Here is an 18752-nt window from a genome sequence, read left to right as displayed (position 1 = left end):
TTAAGGAATGCCCAAGGTCACCCAGCTCATACAGGCAGAGCTGAGATTTGAATCCAAGACTTTTTGTCTAGGTAGCAAGGCTCTTACCTTCTTTACCTTTCTTCTTTGCTGTCAGAATGCCAGCTATTGCTGGTGACTGCTCCGTGTATTCACCTCTTGGATCTGTCTGTGATTCCACTTACTGGTTCTTACCTGAGTTGAGTTTAGAAGCCAGATCTGATTAAATATATGGGGCTTCTGCTAAGAATAATGTAACACTCCCTAGTATGTGGTCATTGTAATGGCTGCTGGGAGGCCTTGCACCATGGCTCACCTCCTGCCTCCCAGCTGTATTCTTTTGTTGTTTGTTTTATAAATACTAAAATATATTTTATTGTTGACAGTATTACAGATGTCCCCCGTTTTCCCCTCCTTTGCCCCCCTCCACCCAACTCCTACCACCCCCCAGGCCCTCACCACACTATTGCCTGTGTCCATGGGCTATGTATACACATACGTATTTAAGTTCTTCGGCTAATTTCTTCCCACCCCCTACCCACCCCTCTGAGATATGTCAGTTTGTTCCATGCTTCCATGCCTCTGGACCTATTTTGTTGGTCAGTATATTTTGTTCATTATATTCCACCTCAATTCTGAACATATACCATTGGCAGCCAAGTGTTGGAGGGGTGAAGGTTATTATACTTGCCAATGGAATATTGTGATTGTGGGATAATCTGTGAAGTTTAATATCAGCTTTCAAAGGAAATGTTTTCTGTGACTTGCAGTTGGCTTAAGTAACTTGGCCACTCACAGTTGCAGGTCCATAGTCCCTTATCTGCAGTGCCAAAATCCAATATGCTGAGATATCAGAAAGCTTTGGCTTGACATGAAACCATTTATTATAGTCTTTATTTATCCTTCTTGGTGTGAATAGCCTTGTTCCTAAGTGCAGACATATTAATGTGTTTGTCGCTTCACATCCTACTTAGAGGTAATAAGTCATATAGATACATTCATAATAGATTTCTAATGTACAAAAAAGTTTAAATTCTGAAACACAACTAGCTCCCGATATTTTGGATTCTATATACAATAGGTCTGTCTCTAACATTTTAAACTAATTGATGTTTCTTGGCCGCTACTGTTAACCTGTGATATTTTTTCTTTTACATCTCTTAATGCCAGTTAACAATTTTTTTTTAGTACTAAGTTAACAATAGATAAAATATCTTCATAGTAACTTTTGGAGTGTAGGTGTCTGATTTGGGTCTGAAAAGTTATTTTAACCCTAGTGCCTGTGTGTGTGTGTGTGTGTGTGTGTGTGTGTGTATGTGCACGCACAATTGTAGTACTATAGGCATACGTGTGTATACACACACATACTTTCATATATACATATACACACATGTAGTGATTGGTGATGAAATATTGTAAAGGAAATGAGGTAATATAACTTTATGTTTTAAAGATTATCTTATAGATAATTAATTGCTATGCATTTTTCTCTTTGCCCTTACCCTCCAGAAGCCATATTTTGCCTTGCCTCTTTAAGGCAATCCTCAGTTTGTACAGGCAGAACGGAAGGTAAACTCACTATGGTACTGGACATTCTTGATTAAATCCCAGTATATTCATTTGCCATCTGTGTGACTTACCACCCTTGAGCACATTATTTTAAATGATTGAGACACTTTCTTTGGTTCTAAAGTGGAAATCATATCTAAGTGTATGATTATTATGAGGACAAAAATTATATGTAAACATTTCTTGTACATGATATATGCTCAACAGAAGGTTAGCCAGATTATCATCATGTGCTCTGTCTTTTTAAATGTTTTTTAAAAACATGTTTTTATTGATTTTAGAGAGAGAGGAAGGGGAGGGATAGAAAGACAGAAACATCGATTGGCTGCCTCCCGCATGCCCCTACTTAGGATCGAGCCTGCAACCCAGGCATGTGCCTTGATTGGGAATTGAACTGGTGACCTCCTGGTTCATGGGTCGACGCTCACCCACTGAGCTACACCAGTCGGGCATGTGCTCTATCTTTTGATGTCTTTCTTAGAAACCCACTGCCCTTAGTCTGTTTTGTGATACTGGTGAGAATAGCAGAAGGTTGAGTCACTGTCAGTCATTTGTCTATAGTCATTTTGAACAGTTTCTATGTACGTTAATTATAAACTAGTTGATTATCTGATTTATTGAATGCAGTATAGATACTCTAAATATTTCTTACTAGATGAAACTATGAGAATATGTAACTTTCTTGGTTAGTGTCTTAGTTCGTTCAGGCTGCTGTAACAAAATACCACATGATTTGGGTAAACTGTTATCTATAAAACAGGGAAAATCCAACAAAACTGTGGCTCACAGGGTCCCTTCACGGGTGACAGCTGGGGTTTCTACATATTGAGAGGATTTTCTCTTCTAAATACAGTGGCATTTACAGTTTTTAACTGTTTTATTTGGAGATCTTTCTAAAATGTACAAATCTGTCCTTGCCTTCTTAAACAAAGTATGTGAACTTATCATAAGCATTTTTTGACTTCTTGGCATTGTTGTTGTGAAGATAGAAGTAAGGAACTTTAAGAGTTGTTCATAAACTTACGGTTCATTTAAACCAGTATTTCTCAACCTTTAAAAAATATTATTAACCCCCTAAGAAGCCTTTTTTAGGTACCTTCCTTCATGAAATTTTAATACTATGGGTATTCTGTATGTCTGTTTCTGTACTTTATAGTTGTGCGTTATACATAGAAAGAGTCAATTTTTTCCCATTCCCGTCCGCCACCTTACCCTTCTAAAGAATTACTTACTGCTTCCATTAAGAATGCATGGTCTAAATGGATACTATAAGGCTCGGAGAAGTTTCAGTGACATGTTTAAAGTTACTTAGCACAGCTAAGATGAGATTTCTCTACACTTAAAATGATCATTTCTGAGAATGAGGTGAAGGTGAGGAAGTAGAACCAAGTTGTGGAAAGAACATGAGAAATGCTTGTTGTGAAGAGGGACAGAGAGAGTGGGTACTACCTGGAGGGATCGTTGTTTTTCAGTGTGGTCATTGATTTTTCTTTAGAATGGGACATGGTAGAGCATGGTTTTGTGCTCATGGGAATGATCCAGTAGAGGAAAGACTGATGATTCAAGACAGAGAACAAAGTAAGAGGAAAGAAAGTCCTAGAGTAGACTAGAAGGCGAAATCTGGACAATTTGGTTTGGTAAGAGCTGGGATGTGTTTTCCATTAGGACAGGAAGGACAATGAGGGGAAGAGTAGACAATGTGGATTGGAGCCTTAGTGATAGGAAGATGAAAGGTTCTCTGTGTAGTGCTTCTGCTTTCTTTATGATCTGTGAGGCATGCTGTCAGTGAGACTTCAGATTTTATATCTGAAGAAAGAAGATCAGATATAAAGTCAGAATTCTGGTGTGTGGGACAGAGAGCTTCCTAGGGGTCTTTACATTATTGCTAGACAGTGCCGGTGCCTACTTGTGGTTTATAATAATACATGCATAGTGAAGATAGACCTTAGTAGTGTTCTTCAGCAATGTTCATCTACTCAGAGACAAGTAGAAAGAATGTAGATGAAAGATAGGGGACAGAGCAGAGGAGGGTGTTTTAAGGAAGTAGAGACCAGGATTACCTCTAGTCCATAATGACGTCTCTAATGTCCTTTTTCCTGGTGATGCAGTCCCTCACCAGAGCCTGTGGCTTGCTCAGAAGACCTTAAGTTGGATTTCAGACACCATTTACCTGTTGAGACAGTGAGTAACCTTTATAACCATATGCAGTGACCACAGACCTAGAGCTGAGGATTTGACCATAATGGATAAGTCTTATGCTTTGAAAGAATAGACTTTTGCCTGGAAGAGAAAACAATGGCCGGAATTAGCAAAGGAAAGCAAAGAGGAGCCTTAGTCCAACTCCTAGCCCTGAGGAATATAGGGTCTGAAAGAAACAAGAAAAAAACTTCATTGAAAGCTTTCAGGGGAATTGATGGCCCTAGGGGAACCAATTTTCCTTAAGATAAGGTGAAGGGATTGATCTGTGGAGTCTTCCCAACACAGAATGGAGTTCTGGGCATAACAGAAGGGTTTTGAGGGTAGATTTTGGCAAACTGGGAAAGGTGCAGAGTAGCATTCGAGTTACAGTCTAATGTTGGTTGGCTAATAAAGGCCGAATGTCGGGTAGTGACTTAGCTAAAAAGGAAATAGGATGTGGTGGGATGAATCCTCTCATGAGGATAGCTCTGTGGTCTTAAATATTTACTTGCTGTCAGTGGCAGCCGAAGAGAAGACTGCTCCTTTGGGTTATATAAAGTCATGGGCAGGCATCATGGGATGGGCAAGGGGGTTGGGGCTCTCTCTTGAGCTTCCTGAGCGTGTGGTATTAGCATCTTACAGCAGTCTTTTTAAATCCCACGGGGTGAATTTTTAAAGTGATTGATGATATCCCAATCTCTATGTAACAGAGAGATATCTGCAGTGACTAATTCTTCATTAAATCTACTGCATTTCCCCACGGGGTGTTTTAATATATTTCCCAGCTAAATCCTACTTTATTTACCAAAGAACAAAATTACCTTGTGAAGGTACCCATTGAAAAGCTTAAATAATGTTTCAGTGTAAGTTTTCTACATGCCACTCAAACTACTGATGCTGCCATTTTTTTCTGCTCTAAAAAAGATACATACATTTATTTAAGTACCTGTAAATAAAGGTCACCTTTTAAGTATACCAAAGTTTAGCAACACATATTTGTGGGTTTTCTGAGATGCTCTTTTCCATTCAAGTTTAAAAAAGAGACACATGTATTTATGTTCAAACACTCTTTTGACCAATTCTAAGCACATGCACACTTGATTAACCAGTATGTCTTGTAGCTTAAAATACCGAGTATCATTTAACATCTTTAAAATAATATTTAAACAAGGCAGTTATGTGGGTGGCCATGTTTTTGAGCTACAAAATAACTATAAGCTATTTAGATTGATTACTTTAAGCTATATCTGTTGCCTTTATAATATAAATCTCCTTAAAAGCTCAGCATTTACATTTTTTAGATCCCCGCTATCTTTAATGTAAACTATTGTAAGTAAATCTGTCACTAGTGAATTCCTCTAATCTTTTATGAGAAGCAGTTTATATTTTTCATCTGTACCATTTCTTCTACAAAAGAATTCTATAGTGTGTTACTTCTGTTTGAAGTAAAATATCTTGTTTCTGCTAAAGTTAGCCTTCTACATCAGATGTTTTATCCTTTAGGTTTTCAGCCTGTCCTTGCTCTTTATGATTTGTAGGTTAAAAAAGATTTTTTGTGAAACTTCTCTGTCTTTGTCTAGTAGCCACAATTTCCTAAAGTTAAGATGATTCTTTTTCTATGATAGTGCTCCTTCCCCTGTATTCTCTCATTACATTTCCCAGTACCTCCTCTAGCTCTGTTCTGGTCTTTCTTGAGATGCAGCAACCAGAGCTGCCAGATAGAAACTCTGCATTGTGAAGCATGGACTAACGGGAGCTCACTGCTGGGTGTGATCTCAGGAAGCTTCCACATCAGTACTCCTCGACCTTTTTGCTTTCTGCTCTCTGCTCATCCACTCCCATCAGTCACCTTTCATTTCCAAGCAGGGATTCTTAATGAAGCCAAATTTGAAGCTAGGGATGGGTGAGAATGGGGGAACTCTTCTAGCAGGTTTTATTATCTCTGTGATGTGATGGATTATGTAGTTTTAAAAGGACCCTTGGTCAGTCTGAAATGGGTCCTTTACTTTTAGTCCAAACAACTTATTTTAGGGATGAGCCCCCCCCCCCCACACACACAATTGGAGAATTAAAATGATTTACCCAAGCCTTATAGCTAGTAATTGGCAGAGGTGTAGAATTAGGTTGTTTTCTTCTGAGAGCAGTGCCCAATAGCATTAATGGTAATTTATTAGCCTGTCTAATAAAGTGTGCATAAACACTCCTGAGCCTCTAATTTTAGCCATTAATTTTGGCCTTATGGTAGTATGATACATCATATGAAATTCCTTGAAAATGGATAAAAGATTCTTGTGGTGTCCTTTATACCACACTCTAGCATTTGATCTAATTTTAAGAAGACTGAAATGGGTGGTGTAGAGAACTGCCTTTGAGCTATATTCTATTAGCAATTTCACATAAAATTATATTAATTTCAAGAATCAGACTATACGTATTTGTACACATATTATGATTATAAAAACTTAAAATGTGTATTTATTATAATAATATGAAGATAATCTGGACTGCTATACATAGGGTTTAGTTGTCACTATGTTCATTATTTTTAGTAGTTAATTACATTCGAAATAAAAAATCTGATGCCAGATATATGTGAATTTAAAAAGATTCCTCAGGACATTTATGATTAAATCACTCATTTGTATGCTATAAGTAAAATTAACTTCCCAGTATTTCATCAAGTTCATATATAAAGTAAGGTAAATTACTATTTATTGAGTGTTTACTGTGTTTTGATACATTTATTAAAATATTCCAGGAAGGGAGATATTAGTCCTACTTTTGTATTAATTTATAATAAATACTTGTTGAGTTGCTACTCTGTGTAGGTCCTGGGGGTACCAGGTGAACTGATGATTCAGAAACTTTAAACACACAACAAAGTAGTCACTTTCAATTGCGATCGGAGGTACAGTATAATGAGACAGGCAGGATATTGGCCCCAAAGATGGGGAGACTATTTTGGATCATCAATGTGTCCTAATAAGTGGAGAAAGAAGGCAGAAGAATGGGTCATAGAGATGTGGCGTGAGCACTCAGCCCTGTACTGCTGGCTTTGAAGATGTAAGAAGGGACCATGAGCCAAAGAATGTGGGTGACTTCTCAAAACTAGAAATAACAAGGAAATGGATTCGCCTTTAGAGAAAACCAGTCCTGCCTGCCAACAACTTCATTTTAGTCCAGTGAGACCCCTCTCAGAAACTAACTTACACACTGTGAGATAATAGTTGCTGTAAGCCACTGATTTTGTAGTGCTTTGTGATAGCAGCATTGGCCATGGTAGGAAATCATGGGTGCTCAGGGATGAGGTACCATGTAGGTTTGGAAGGTGTCTGTACCACATTCTGTAGGATAAGTAAAAATGAATGCAGTGGAGGGGGATGGGCCGGGTAGTGGAGGGAGGGAAGTGGTATTTAAGGTAAAAGAAGTAAAAGTAAGGCTCTGGATAGGATAGAGACAGGGACCACTTTGAGGATTAGGGATTGATTCTTTTTTGTAGGTAAATGAAGAGTGAGGCTTGGAGTGATGAGATGATTCTTGAGGAGGTAAGCAAAGACTCAGACCATGGAGAACCTCATGTGCCAAGCAGAGTTTTCAGAGATGATGAAAATGATGCTTGAGGAGACAGGCAGCTGCCCAGGTTGTCAGAGCTAGTCCGTCGTAGAACCTTGTCTCCTTGATCCAAACGCTTATTCTTTGGCTTTCATAGCCAACAAAGTAGAGTTTTCTTACATCATCTAACAGTTGTTTTTCTGCAGTTTCCTACAAAGTGAATATCTTAAAAGCAGAATCACTTTTTCCACTGATGACCAGTAGGTAATTTGTCCTTTTGTGGGTCACTTTAGGTTTTCTACCTCCCCTGCCAGCCTGGTCCTCTATGCTTGCTGGGTATATAATTGTCTCTTGTCTATAAGGAATCCTCTGAATTCACCCATAGGGTTCTAGGACATTTTCACTTTTCCTCTGGTCTGGACATTTTTCGGGTTTAATAGAACTAATGTAGAATGATCTGTTTTTACATCGGCTGTTTGCCACATAACCTATGATGAATATTCTTTAAAATAAAGGATACTGAGTATGTAAAATGAAAATGTTATAATTACTAAATTTTATGTGAGTGTTTTTAAAATAAGAATCATCTGTTCATGGATGATTACTTGCATGTATGTACTCCTTTGATTTTTTTTCCCTTTCTAGTATCTTAATGGCCCAGCCTTTATTTGGTTATTCCTAATGTTTTTACTGTTGATGTTTTAATTCTTGTAAATATGGGCAGGCTTAGGTGGAAGATAAAACACCACTAACAACAGCCACCCAAATTCTGGTGGGTAACTTCTAAATTGAGATATGGGCACATGATTATCAAAAAATTAAAGTTGCTTCCACGTTTTAGCTATCGTGAATAGGGCTGCTATGAACATAGGTATACGGATATCTCTTTGAGACCTTGCTTTCAGTTCTTTTGGGTATATACCTAGAAATGGAATTGCTGGGTGATATATTTATTTATTTTTTTTGAGGAACTGCTATATTATTGTCCACAGTGGCTGTACCATCTCAGCATGAATTTTTAGATAAACAGATATTGTGTTGACATTATTATGCCTGTCTAAACATCATTAACAGCTGAACACTGAAAGTTGACTATAATTTTGCTTCCTCTGTTTGGTTTACCTGAAATTAATAATGGCTTTGTTTTTACATGCTTAGTTTTCTTTGCACCTGTTGCTCATTCTTCCCACATTTTCCGATGGCCTGACAGTACAATTTCCCACAAAGCCAATCGCATTAAGTAGCCTGTCACTTCTAATGTGTTTACTTGGGTACACGCTCTCTAGATTTGCTGCACAGCCATCATCTGGGGAGTGCCTGTGCCTTCCTCCTCATCTGGAACCCCTATTTCCTGGATCTCATGGGTTTTTGTTTTGTTGCTTTCTTTCCTTTTTATTTTGGGGGTGGGGGTGCGGGAGGAAGTGTTCTATTTTGGGTTATTTTTTCGCTTTGTCAGGGTGTCTCCTTTGTAAATTTTGTCAAGTGAAAACGAAACATGGCAGTTGGGATGGTGATGACAGCCTGCACCTGGTCCAGTTTGGATTCACCACCCTCTTTTCTGAGTTCACCTCTCACTGTTTGTGTGAGAGCTCCTCCCTGCACTGATCTCTTATTTTCATGCTTCTCATATCTTCTTTCTGGATTTATAAATTGAGTTTTGTGGAGGATGCCTCTTAGTAGCTTCTTGAAAAATTGATGTTTGGGAGGTAATTTTAAAGGCATATTATAAATAGATTTTCATTATTCTATAAGTGCTTATTATAATAGTGTAATAAGGACTGAGAAACAGCCTATATAATAAAAGGGTAATATGCAAATTGACCCTAACAGCAGAATGACCAGGAATGACTGGTAGCTATGAAGCACACTGACTGCCAGGGGACAGATGCTCAATGCAGGAGCTGCCCTCTGGTGGTCAGTGTGCTCCTACAGGGAGAGCTCTGCTCAGCCACAAGCTGGGATGATGGCTGCAAGTGCAGCAGTGGTGGCGGGAGCCTCTCCTGCTGTGACGGCTTAGGCCTGCTCCCCGAGGGCTCCTGGACTGCCAGAGAGATGTCTGACTGCCAGCTTAGGCCAGATCACCCGGGGAGTGGGCCTAAGATGGCAGGTGGACATCCCCCAAGGGCTCCCAGGCAGCCAGAAGGATGTCTGATTGCCAGCTTAGGCCCGATCCCCCGGTGGTCAGAATGACATTTATTTGTGGATATAAAATTTTTATGTGGACACGGAACAGCCCAACTTGACTTGAACAGAGTTTTGGAGAGAACTCAGGGAAAGCTGGGAAAGTGAATTAGTGACAGAGTGTGGAGGGCACTGCATCCCAGGAGGAGCAATGTGGATGTGTTCTGCAGGCAGCCAAAACACTTTGGGAGGTTTTTAGTAAGTAAGTGCTGAGATGAGGTCGCTGACATTCCAGAAAGTTATATAAATGGAATCATGGTATGCAGCTTTTGTGTCTGGCTTCTTTCACTTAGCAGAATGCACCGGGGATTTCATCCATGTTCTTTCATCTATCGGTAGTTAATTTCCATTGCTCAGTATTCCATTATATGCATGTACCACAGTTCAGCTTTTACCGGTGGATGACTTTTGGGTTATTATCAGTTTTTGAGCATTATGAATAAAGCTGCTATAAACAGTTGCATTTGGGTTTTGTGTGGACACATTTCCATTTCTCTCTTGTAAAACGATTGCTGGATTGTATCTTAAGTGCATGGTTAATGTTAAAAATTGCCAAACTTTTTAAAAATGGCTGTATCATTTTCCACTCCTACTTACAATGTGTGAGAGTTACAGTTACTCTACATTCTCACCAGCATTTGATGTAGTCATTTTTAAAGCCATTCTAATAAGTAGTGATATCTCATTGTGGTTTGAATTTATGTTTCTCTGATGATTAATGATGCTTAGCATCTTTTTATGTGCTTATTTGCCATCCATATATCTTCTGTGATGATGTGTCTGTTTAAATCTTTTACCTATTTTTTTTAAAAGAATGTGTTTATTGATGTATAAAAAGATAACTGTTCATTATAAATTCAGAGAATGTGGAAAAGTACAAATAAGAAAGTAAACCACCTTAAATTAAATATTAAAATAACCATTTTAATATTGAGTTAACAAGCAAATAGAAGGACAGATGGATGGATGGTGATGAATGGATGGATGTGTGTATGGACAATTAGAAAACATACATAAATGAGATATAACATGTTGCTAAATTTATTTGGAGGGGCACACTGATTCCATCTGCTGCTTTTAAAAAAATTATGTCTTTATTGTTGAAATATTACAAATATCACCAAACTCCCATTGACCACTTCTAGCCTGCCCCCACCCTCCACTCCAGGCCTTCACCATCCTATTGCCTGTGTCCATGAGCTATGCATATATGCATACAAGTTCTTTGGTTGATCTCTTCCCACCAACTCACCCTCCCCCACCTTCCCTCTGAGATCCTGGCCTGTTCCATGCTTCTCTGTCTCTAGATCCATTTGTTCATCAGTTTATTTTGTTCATTAGATTCCACATATGAGTGAGATCATGTGAGACTTGTCTTTTTCTGACTGGCTTATTTCGCTTAGCATATTATTCTCCAGGTCCCTCCATGTTGTCTCAAAGGGTAAGATAACCTTTTCACTGCTGCATAGTATTCCATGGTATAAATGTGCCATAGCTTTTTTATCCACTGATCTACTGATGGGCACTTGGGCTGTTTCCAAAGCTTAGTTATTGTAAATTGTGCTGCTATGAACATAGGGGTGCACACATTCTTTCTGATTGGTGTTTCCAGCTTATTAGGATATATTCCTAGAAGTGGGATCACTGGGTCAAATGGCAGATCCATATTTAACTTTTTGAGGAAACTCCATACTGTTTTCCATAATGGTTGCACCAGTCTGCATTCCCACCAGCAGTGTACTAGGCTTTCCTTTTCTCACATCCTCTCTAGAACTTGTCATTTGTTGATTTGTTGATGGTGGCCATTCTAACAGGTGTGAGGTGATACCTCATTGTCTTTTAATTTGCATCTCTCTGATGATCAGTGACTGAGCATTTTTTCATGTTTCTTGGCCATCTGTATGTTGGCTTTGGAGAAGTATCTATTTATGTCCTTTGCCCATTTTTCAATTGGATTGTTTATCTTCCTTTTGTTAAGTTGTATGAGTTCTTTATATATTTTGGATATTAACCCTTTATGAGATGTATCATTGCCCAATATGTTCTCCCATACAGTGAGCTCCCTTTTCATTTTGTTGGTTTCTTTTGTTGTGCAGAAGCTTTTTTTATTTTGATGTAGTCCCATTTGTTTATTTTCTCCTTAGTTTCCTTTGCCCTAGGAGATGTATCCACAAACATATTGCTACAACAGATGTCTCTGATTTTGCTGCCTATGGTTTCTTCCAGGATTTTTATGGTTTCACAATTACATTTAAATCTTTTATCCATTTTGAGTTTATTCTTGCATTTAGTGTAAGTTGGTGGTCTAGTTTCATTTCTTTGCATGCATCTGTCCACTTTTCCCAACACCACTTATTGAAGAGACTGTCCTTATTCCATTGCATGTTCTTGCCTCCTTTTTCAAATATTAATTGAGCATAATGGCTTGGGCCAATTTCTGGGCTCTCTGTTCTGTTCCATTGATCTATATGCCTGTTCTTGTGCCAGTACCAGGCTGTTTTGAATACAGCGGCTTTGTAATATAATTGATATCTGGTATTGTGATCCCTCCAACTTTGCTCTTCTTTCTCAAGATTGCTGTCGCTATTCGGGGTCTTTTTTGGTTTCATATAAATTTTTTGGAGTATTTGTTCTAGATCTGTGAAATATGCTGTTGGTATTTTAATAGGGATTGCATTGAATCTGTAGATTGCTTTGGATAGTATGGACATTTTAATGATGGTAATTTTACCAATCCATGAACATGGTATATTCTTCCACTTGTTTATATCTTCCTCTATCTCTCTTTTCAATGTCCTGTAGTTTTCTGAGTGCAAGTTTTTAACCTCCTTGGTTAAGTTTATTCTTGCATATCTTAATTTTTTTTTTGTTGCAATGGTAAATGGGATTATTTGTTTGTTTCTGTTTCTGAAAATTCATTATTAGTGTATAAAAACACCATCGATTTCTAGGTGTTAATTTTGTATCCTGCTACATTGCTGAATTCCTGTATTAAATCGAGTAGTTTTTTTGGTGGAGTCTTTAGAGTTTTCTATGTACAATATCATGTCATCTTTGAATAATGAGAGTTTTACTTCCTCCTTTCCAATTTGGATGCCTTGTATTTCTTCTTCTTGTCTGATTGCTGTGGCTAGGACTTCCAATACTATCTACACTAATGAAAGAGAAAAATGCAAATTTACCATACCTTCACAATGCCCACCAGCCAATCAGGAGTGAGTATGCAAATTAACCCCACAACGATGGTGGGTTAATTTGCATACACAGGTGCCGAGCGGCCGGGAGCAGGGCGGGACACAGGTGTTCCACACCGCCCCAGCTGCTCTGGGCCACTGGGCAGCATTGGAAGGTGGAAAGGCGGCTCCGGGCCAGAGCGAAGGTGGTGCCAGCAGCCAGAGGTAGGAAGGCCCATTCTTGCATGAATCTTCATGCATCAGGCCTCTAGTGTTGAATAAGAGTGGTGAAAGCAGACATCCCTGTCTTATTCCTGTTCTTAGGGGAAATGCTTTTAGTTTTTGCCCATTGAATATGATGTTGGCTGCAGGTTTGTCATATATGCCCTTTATTATATTGAGATATGATCCCTCTATTCCCACTTTGCTGAGAGTTTTGATCAGAAAAAATGGGTTGTTAGATTTTGTCGAATGCTTTTTCTGTGTCTATTAATGTTATAATGTGATTGTTGTCTTCCAATTTGTTTATGTGATATGTCATATTTATTGATTTGCAAATATTGAACCAGCCTTGCATCCCTGGAATAAATTCCACTTGGTCATGATTTATGATCTTTTTAATATATTACTGGATCCTATTTGCTAATATTTTGTTGAGGATTTTAGCATCTATGATCATTAGGGATATCGGCCTGTAATTCTCTTTCTTTGTAGTGTCTTTATCTGGTTTTGGAATTAGGATAATGCTGGCCTTATAAAAAGAGCATGAAAGTATTCCTTCTCTTGGACTTTTTTGAATAGTTTGAGGAGTATAGGTGTTAGTTCTTCTTTGAATGTTTGATAAAATGCCCCTGTGAAGCCATCCATACCTGGGCTTTTGTTTGCTGGGAGTTTTTTGAGTACTGCTTCTATTTCATCAGTTATTACTAGCCTATTCAGGCTTTCTGATTCTTCCTGATTCAGTTTTGGGAGATTGTATTTTTCTAGGAATTTGTCCATTTCATCCAATTGTTGGCATATAGTTATTCATAGTATTTTCTTATAGTCCTTTGTATTTCTTTGGTGTCAGTTGTTATTTCACCACTTTCATTTCTGATTTTATTTATTTGGGTCCTCTCTCTTTGTTTCTTGATGAGTGTACTAATGGTTTATCAATCTTGTTTATCTTTTCAAAGAACCATCTCTTGGTTTCATTGGTATTTATTTTGTCTCTATGTCATTGATTTCTGCTCTAATCTTTATTATTTCCTTCCTTCTACTTACTCCAGGTTTTTCTTGTTGGTCTCTTTGTAATTCTTTAAGTTGTAGGGTTAAATAGTTATTACTTTTTCTTGTTTTTTGAGGCTTGTAGTGCTATGAACTTCCATCTCAGAACTACTTTTGCTGTGTCCCAGAGATTTGGAGTTGTTGTGTGTTCATTTCATTTGTTTCCAGGAAGTTTTTTCTTTCTTTCTTGATCTCATTGGTACCCCACTCATTGTTTAATAACATGCTATTTAGCCTCCATGTGTTTGAGTGTTTTTACGGTAGTTGATTTCTAATTTCATTCCATTGTGATCTGAGGAGCTGTTTGATATGATTTCAGTCTTCTTGGACTTGTGGAGAATTGTTTTGTGTCCTAACATGTGGTCTATCTTTGTGAATGACCCATGTGCACTTGAGAAGAATGTATATTCTGCTGCTTTGGGGTGACATGTTCTGTAAATGTCAATTAAATCCATCTGATCCAGTGTGTCATTTAGAGTCACTATTTCCTTGTTAAATTTTTTTTTTGGAAGATCTATCCAGTGAAGTCAGCAGGATGTTAAAAACTCCTACTATGACTGTATTGTTGTCAATCTCTCCCTTAAAGTCCTCTAGAAGATTTTTAAAAATATATTTATGTTCTCCTATATTGGGTGCATATATGTTTACCAGGGCTATATACTCTTGTTGAGTCAATCCCTTTAGTATTATGTGGTGACCTTTGTTGTCTCTTGTGATGGCCTTCATTTTGAAGTCTATTTTGTCAGACATGAGTATTGCTACTCCAACTTTTTTTCCATTTCTATTTGCATGGAAAATATTTTTCCACACCCACATTTTCATCACATGTGTCTTGTTCTGAAGAGGGTCTCTTGGAGACAGCATATGATTGAATAATGTTTTTGTATCAATTCAGCTACCCTATGTCTTTTGACTGGAGTATTTAATCCACTTACATTTAAGGTTTTTATTGATAGGTACTTGTTTATTGCCATTTTAATTCTGTGTACTTATGTTTCTCTCTTTGTCTATTTTTTCTTCTCATTATAGCAGTCCCTTTAGCATTTCTTGCAGTGCTAGTTTGGTGGTGATAATCTCCTTTTCCTTTTTTAAATTTTTTTTTGTCCTGGGAAGCCCTTTATTTCACCATCTATTTTGAATGATAGCCTTGCTGGATATAGTAATCTTGGTTTTAGATCCTGGTTTTTAACTACCTTGAAAGGCCATTCCCTCTGGCTTGTAGAGCTTCTGATGAGAAATCAACTTACAGGCTTATGGAAGCTCCTATGTAGGTAACAAATTGCTTTTCTCTTGCTGCCTTTAAGATTCTCTCTTTGTCTTTAATTTTTGGCATTTTAATTATGATGTGTCTGGGCGTGGGCCTGTTTGGGTTCTTCTTGCTTGGGACTCTCTGTGCCTTCTGCACTTATGTGACCTTTTCTTTCACCAGGTTAGGGAAGTTTTCTGCCATTATTTCTTCAAACATGTTCTCTATTCCTTGTTCACTTTCTTCTCCTTCTGGCATAACTATTATGTGAATCTTGTTACGGTTCAGGCTGTCTCACAACTCCCTTAACACATTGTGGACAGATCATGAGAATTCTTGCTTCATATTACACAGTGTTATACAAAGTATCATACTTTAAAAAGATATTAGCTTGTAAGAACATGTAATAAATAACTTAAAAAATGCAATGGGTATTTAATTTTAAAGCATGCCTTTAACATTTATGTAAAATGTTTTTTTGTACTCTTTCAATAGAAACTTAAACTGGCCACTGGATAAAGCTAGCAATAAAACTACTGTTCCGCAATGTGTTAAGCTGTCCTCCTGTTTTTAATTGTTTTTCTTTTTGGTTATCTGATTGAGTGATTTTTTTCTATCCTATCTTCTAATTCACTGATCTAATCCTCAGCTTCCCCTAATCTGCTGTCTAATCCTCCAGTGTGTTCTTTATTAGTGTTAGGTCATTTTTTATTTCCAACCAGTCTTTCATAGTTGCTATATCTTTTCTCATGCTGTTGAGCTTCTTTGACATCATTATTCTAAACTCTACATCTGATAAATTTCTTATCTCCATTTTGTTTAGCTCTTCTTCTGGAGAATTCTTTTGTTCTTTTATTTGTTTTTGTGTGTTTTTTTTCTTCCCATTTTGGCTGCCTGTTTGCCTTTCTATCTATGTATTAGGCAAATCTGCTGTTACTCCCAATCTCTAGTGCAGGACAATGTCAAATGTTGTTTCTGACTGGCCCTGAGTCCCCTGTTTGGAGCTATCAATAATCCACAATTTGTGCTCCCTCTGCTGGGTCTAGGTGCCTTTGGAAAGGACCAAGTTGTGCACCAGGGTCTGCTTTTCCTAGCCCCAGCTCCAGAAGGAGATCAGGCAAAGACTTAAAGCCTCCAGAGATCCTCCTCTGCCTGTAGTCTGATTTTTATCAGCTTTGATTTGCGTCAGGGTATTGACCACAGGGTGGGGTGAGAGATTTTCCAAGAGGGTGTGGCAACTGCCCTTTTCCCAGGAACAACCACCTGGATAGCAAAGGTCTGCCAGAGAAAGATGTCTTCACAGTATGAGGGAATGACTCAGCTTAGGAAACCGGGTTGGCTTCCCTCTGAGCTCCAAACCCAGAGCCTCCAACCCTGGAATTTCCTCGCTCAGCTCCAGTCCACTCTGCCCTCCCTCTGTCAGAGCCCAAGGTGAGTGGCTGCACACGAAATTTTGTGTATTGGCCCTTTTAGAGGGTGCCCGCATTTCCAGTAGTCTCTCCCTGGCAGATAGCAGCCCTCCTGCTTTTCTCAGCCAGATGTTATGTGGGCACCATTCTCAGTTCTGGTGCTCTGGGTGGGGAACCCAGCTTGGTGTTTAGACCCCAGAGTCCTCAGTAGGAATCCGCCACAGCTGAGATATCCCTCTGGCACTTCAGCTGCTGTTTGTGGAAGCCAGGCCAGCCCTTTTGTGCCTCTGAACTTCCTAACAGTCTCAATGCAGTCTCCACTTTCTTTCTTGGTTATCTCTCAACTAGTCCTCAGTTGATTTTTCAGGGTGGTTCTTCTGTATTTTAGTTGTATTTCCTGGGAGAGTGTCAGTGTAGTTCCCACTTACTCTACTGCCATTTTTAATCACCTCTCTAGCTGTGGCTTGTTTAAGAGATTTTAGCAAAGTCTGTCACAGTTGCTAATTAAAAAAAATATGATATAGTTTATATACCATTCAATTAACCGTTTAAAGCAGGGGTGGGGAACATCTGGCCCATGGGCCTTATAAGGCCCACAGAATCTTTTGGTCTAGCCCTGCCAAGGAATTAGGGGTGAGTTAATTAAATGTTTGACCAAATATAGCAGGCTAAATTTTAAGTTGATAATTTTGTGTGGCCTGTGAAGGATATTATAAATATCCATATGGCCCTTGGCAGAAAAAGGTTCCCCACCCCTGGTAAATTGTGCAATTATTTACCATGTTGTAAAAACATCACCATACTCTTAATTTTTGTACATTTTATAACCACTAAATGAAACCCACCACTTATTAGCAGTCAGTCTCCACTGCTTCCACCCCCAGTCCTAGTCAACAGCTAATTGACTTTCTCTCCCTATGGATTTATCTTTTTTGTCAATATTTCATATAAATGAAATTGCACAATATGGGGCATTTTGTACCTGTCTTCTTTCACTTGGCATAATGTTTTCAAGGTTCATCCATGTTGTAGCATTTATTGATACTTCTTTCCTTTTTATGGCTGAATAATATTTTTTTATGAATATATTTTGTTTATCAATTCCCCTCTCAATTGATAGATATTTGGATTGATTGTATCATTTGGCTATTATCAATAATGCTGCTATAAATATTTGTGTACAAATTTTTGAGTGGACATATGTTTTCAGTTCTCTTGAGTTTAAATACCTGGGAGTAATTTCATTTGTATACATTTTAAAATTAGGTTGTTTGTTTTCTTATTACAGAGTTTTGATGTCTATAAAGTTTTAAAGGTTGATACAGTGTGTGTATCTCTTAAATCATGAAACTCCAGAGTAGTTCTTTGTAGATTAAATGAATGGCATATAAAAGCTTGATTATCCAATGTCTTTCAAGAATAATATTATTAAATCAACTTAAAGAACCAATTTGTATTCATCTGAATTGTTTAAAATATATAAAATTAGCTCTTTAAGTTATTTTTATTTTATCTTAAAAGTTTCTTCAGATGCTACTTCTAGATTCACTTAGTCACTCATTGTGTACATATTTATTGGTATTGCCTTTGTGTCATGCATCATACTAGGGTATTGAAATAAAACATATGGGGAATAACATAAAATTATGAGTTCTAAAAATGTAGTCATAATTATTTTGTGATATGGATGTGATTTTTGTTGAGTTATGCCTCTCTCCCTCTTCTTCCTCTCACAATTCACATTATCCCTCCATTATGGGTTATTCAAGACACACATGAATAAATCCCCCAATTCCGTTAGATGCTTGAAGAAATTGAGGTCCTTTGAAGCTGTCTGCTGATTTTCTCTTTAGTGTGTCATAATGAGGCCTGTCACACTGTAAGTAATGGAGACTTGCCCATCTTGTTCCTTGCAGCATTGCTGACAGACAGAATGCCTTGGAGGCTGAGCTGAGGGCAGTGCAGGCCTCTCGCAAGGACCTAGAGAATTTCCTAAAGTGGCTACAAGAAGCAGAAACCACAGTGAATGTCCTTGCAGATGCCTCTCAGCGGGAGAATGCTCTTCAGGATACTGTCTTGGCCAAGGAGCTCACACAGCAGATGCAGGCAAGTGCCCAGAAAAATGTGACCAGTGCTTGTTTACCATTAAGATTTATTACCATTCAGAAGTGAGGTTGTCAC

General features: G+C 38.1%; 1 protein-coding gene across 1 annotated transcript in view; it reads left to right on the top strand.

Moving 5' to 3' along the window:
• UTRN (utrophin) overlaps positions 1–18752 on the top strand; it is a 433433-nt gene that overhangs the window by 211152 nt on the left and 203529 nt on the right. Inside the window, 1 exon segment of the mRNA XM_023750172.1 lies at positions 18488–18677. Coding sequence (XP_023605940.1) covers positions 18488–18677 — 190 coding nt within the window.

This window comes from Myotis lucifugus, unplaced genomic scaffold (genome assembly GCF_000147115.1).
Source record: "Myotis lucifugus unplaced genomic scaffold, Myoluc2.0 scaffold_11, whole genome shotgun sequence".
In the NCBI taxonomy this organism is placed as follows: domain Eukaryota; kingdom Metazoa; phylum Chordata; class Mammalia; order Chiroptera; family Vespertilionidae; genus Myotis; species Myotis lucifugus.
The sequence above is the reverse complement of the archived record's forward strand: the minus strand, read 5'-3'. Positions and strand labels throughout refer to the sequence as shown.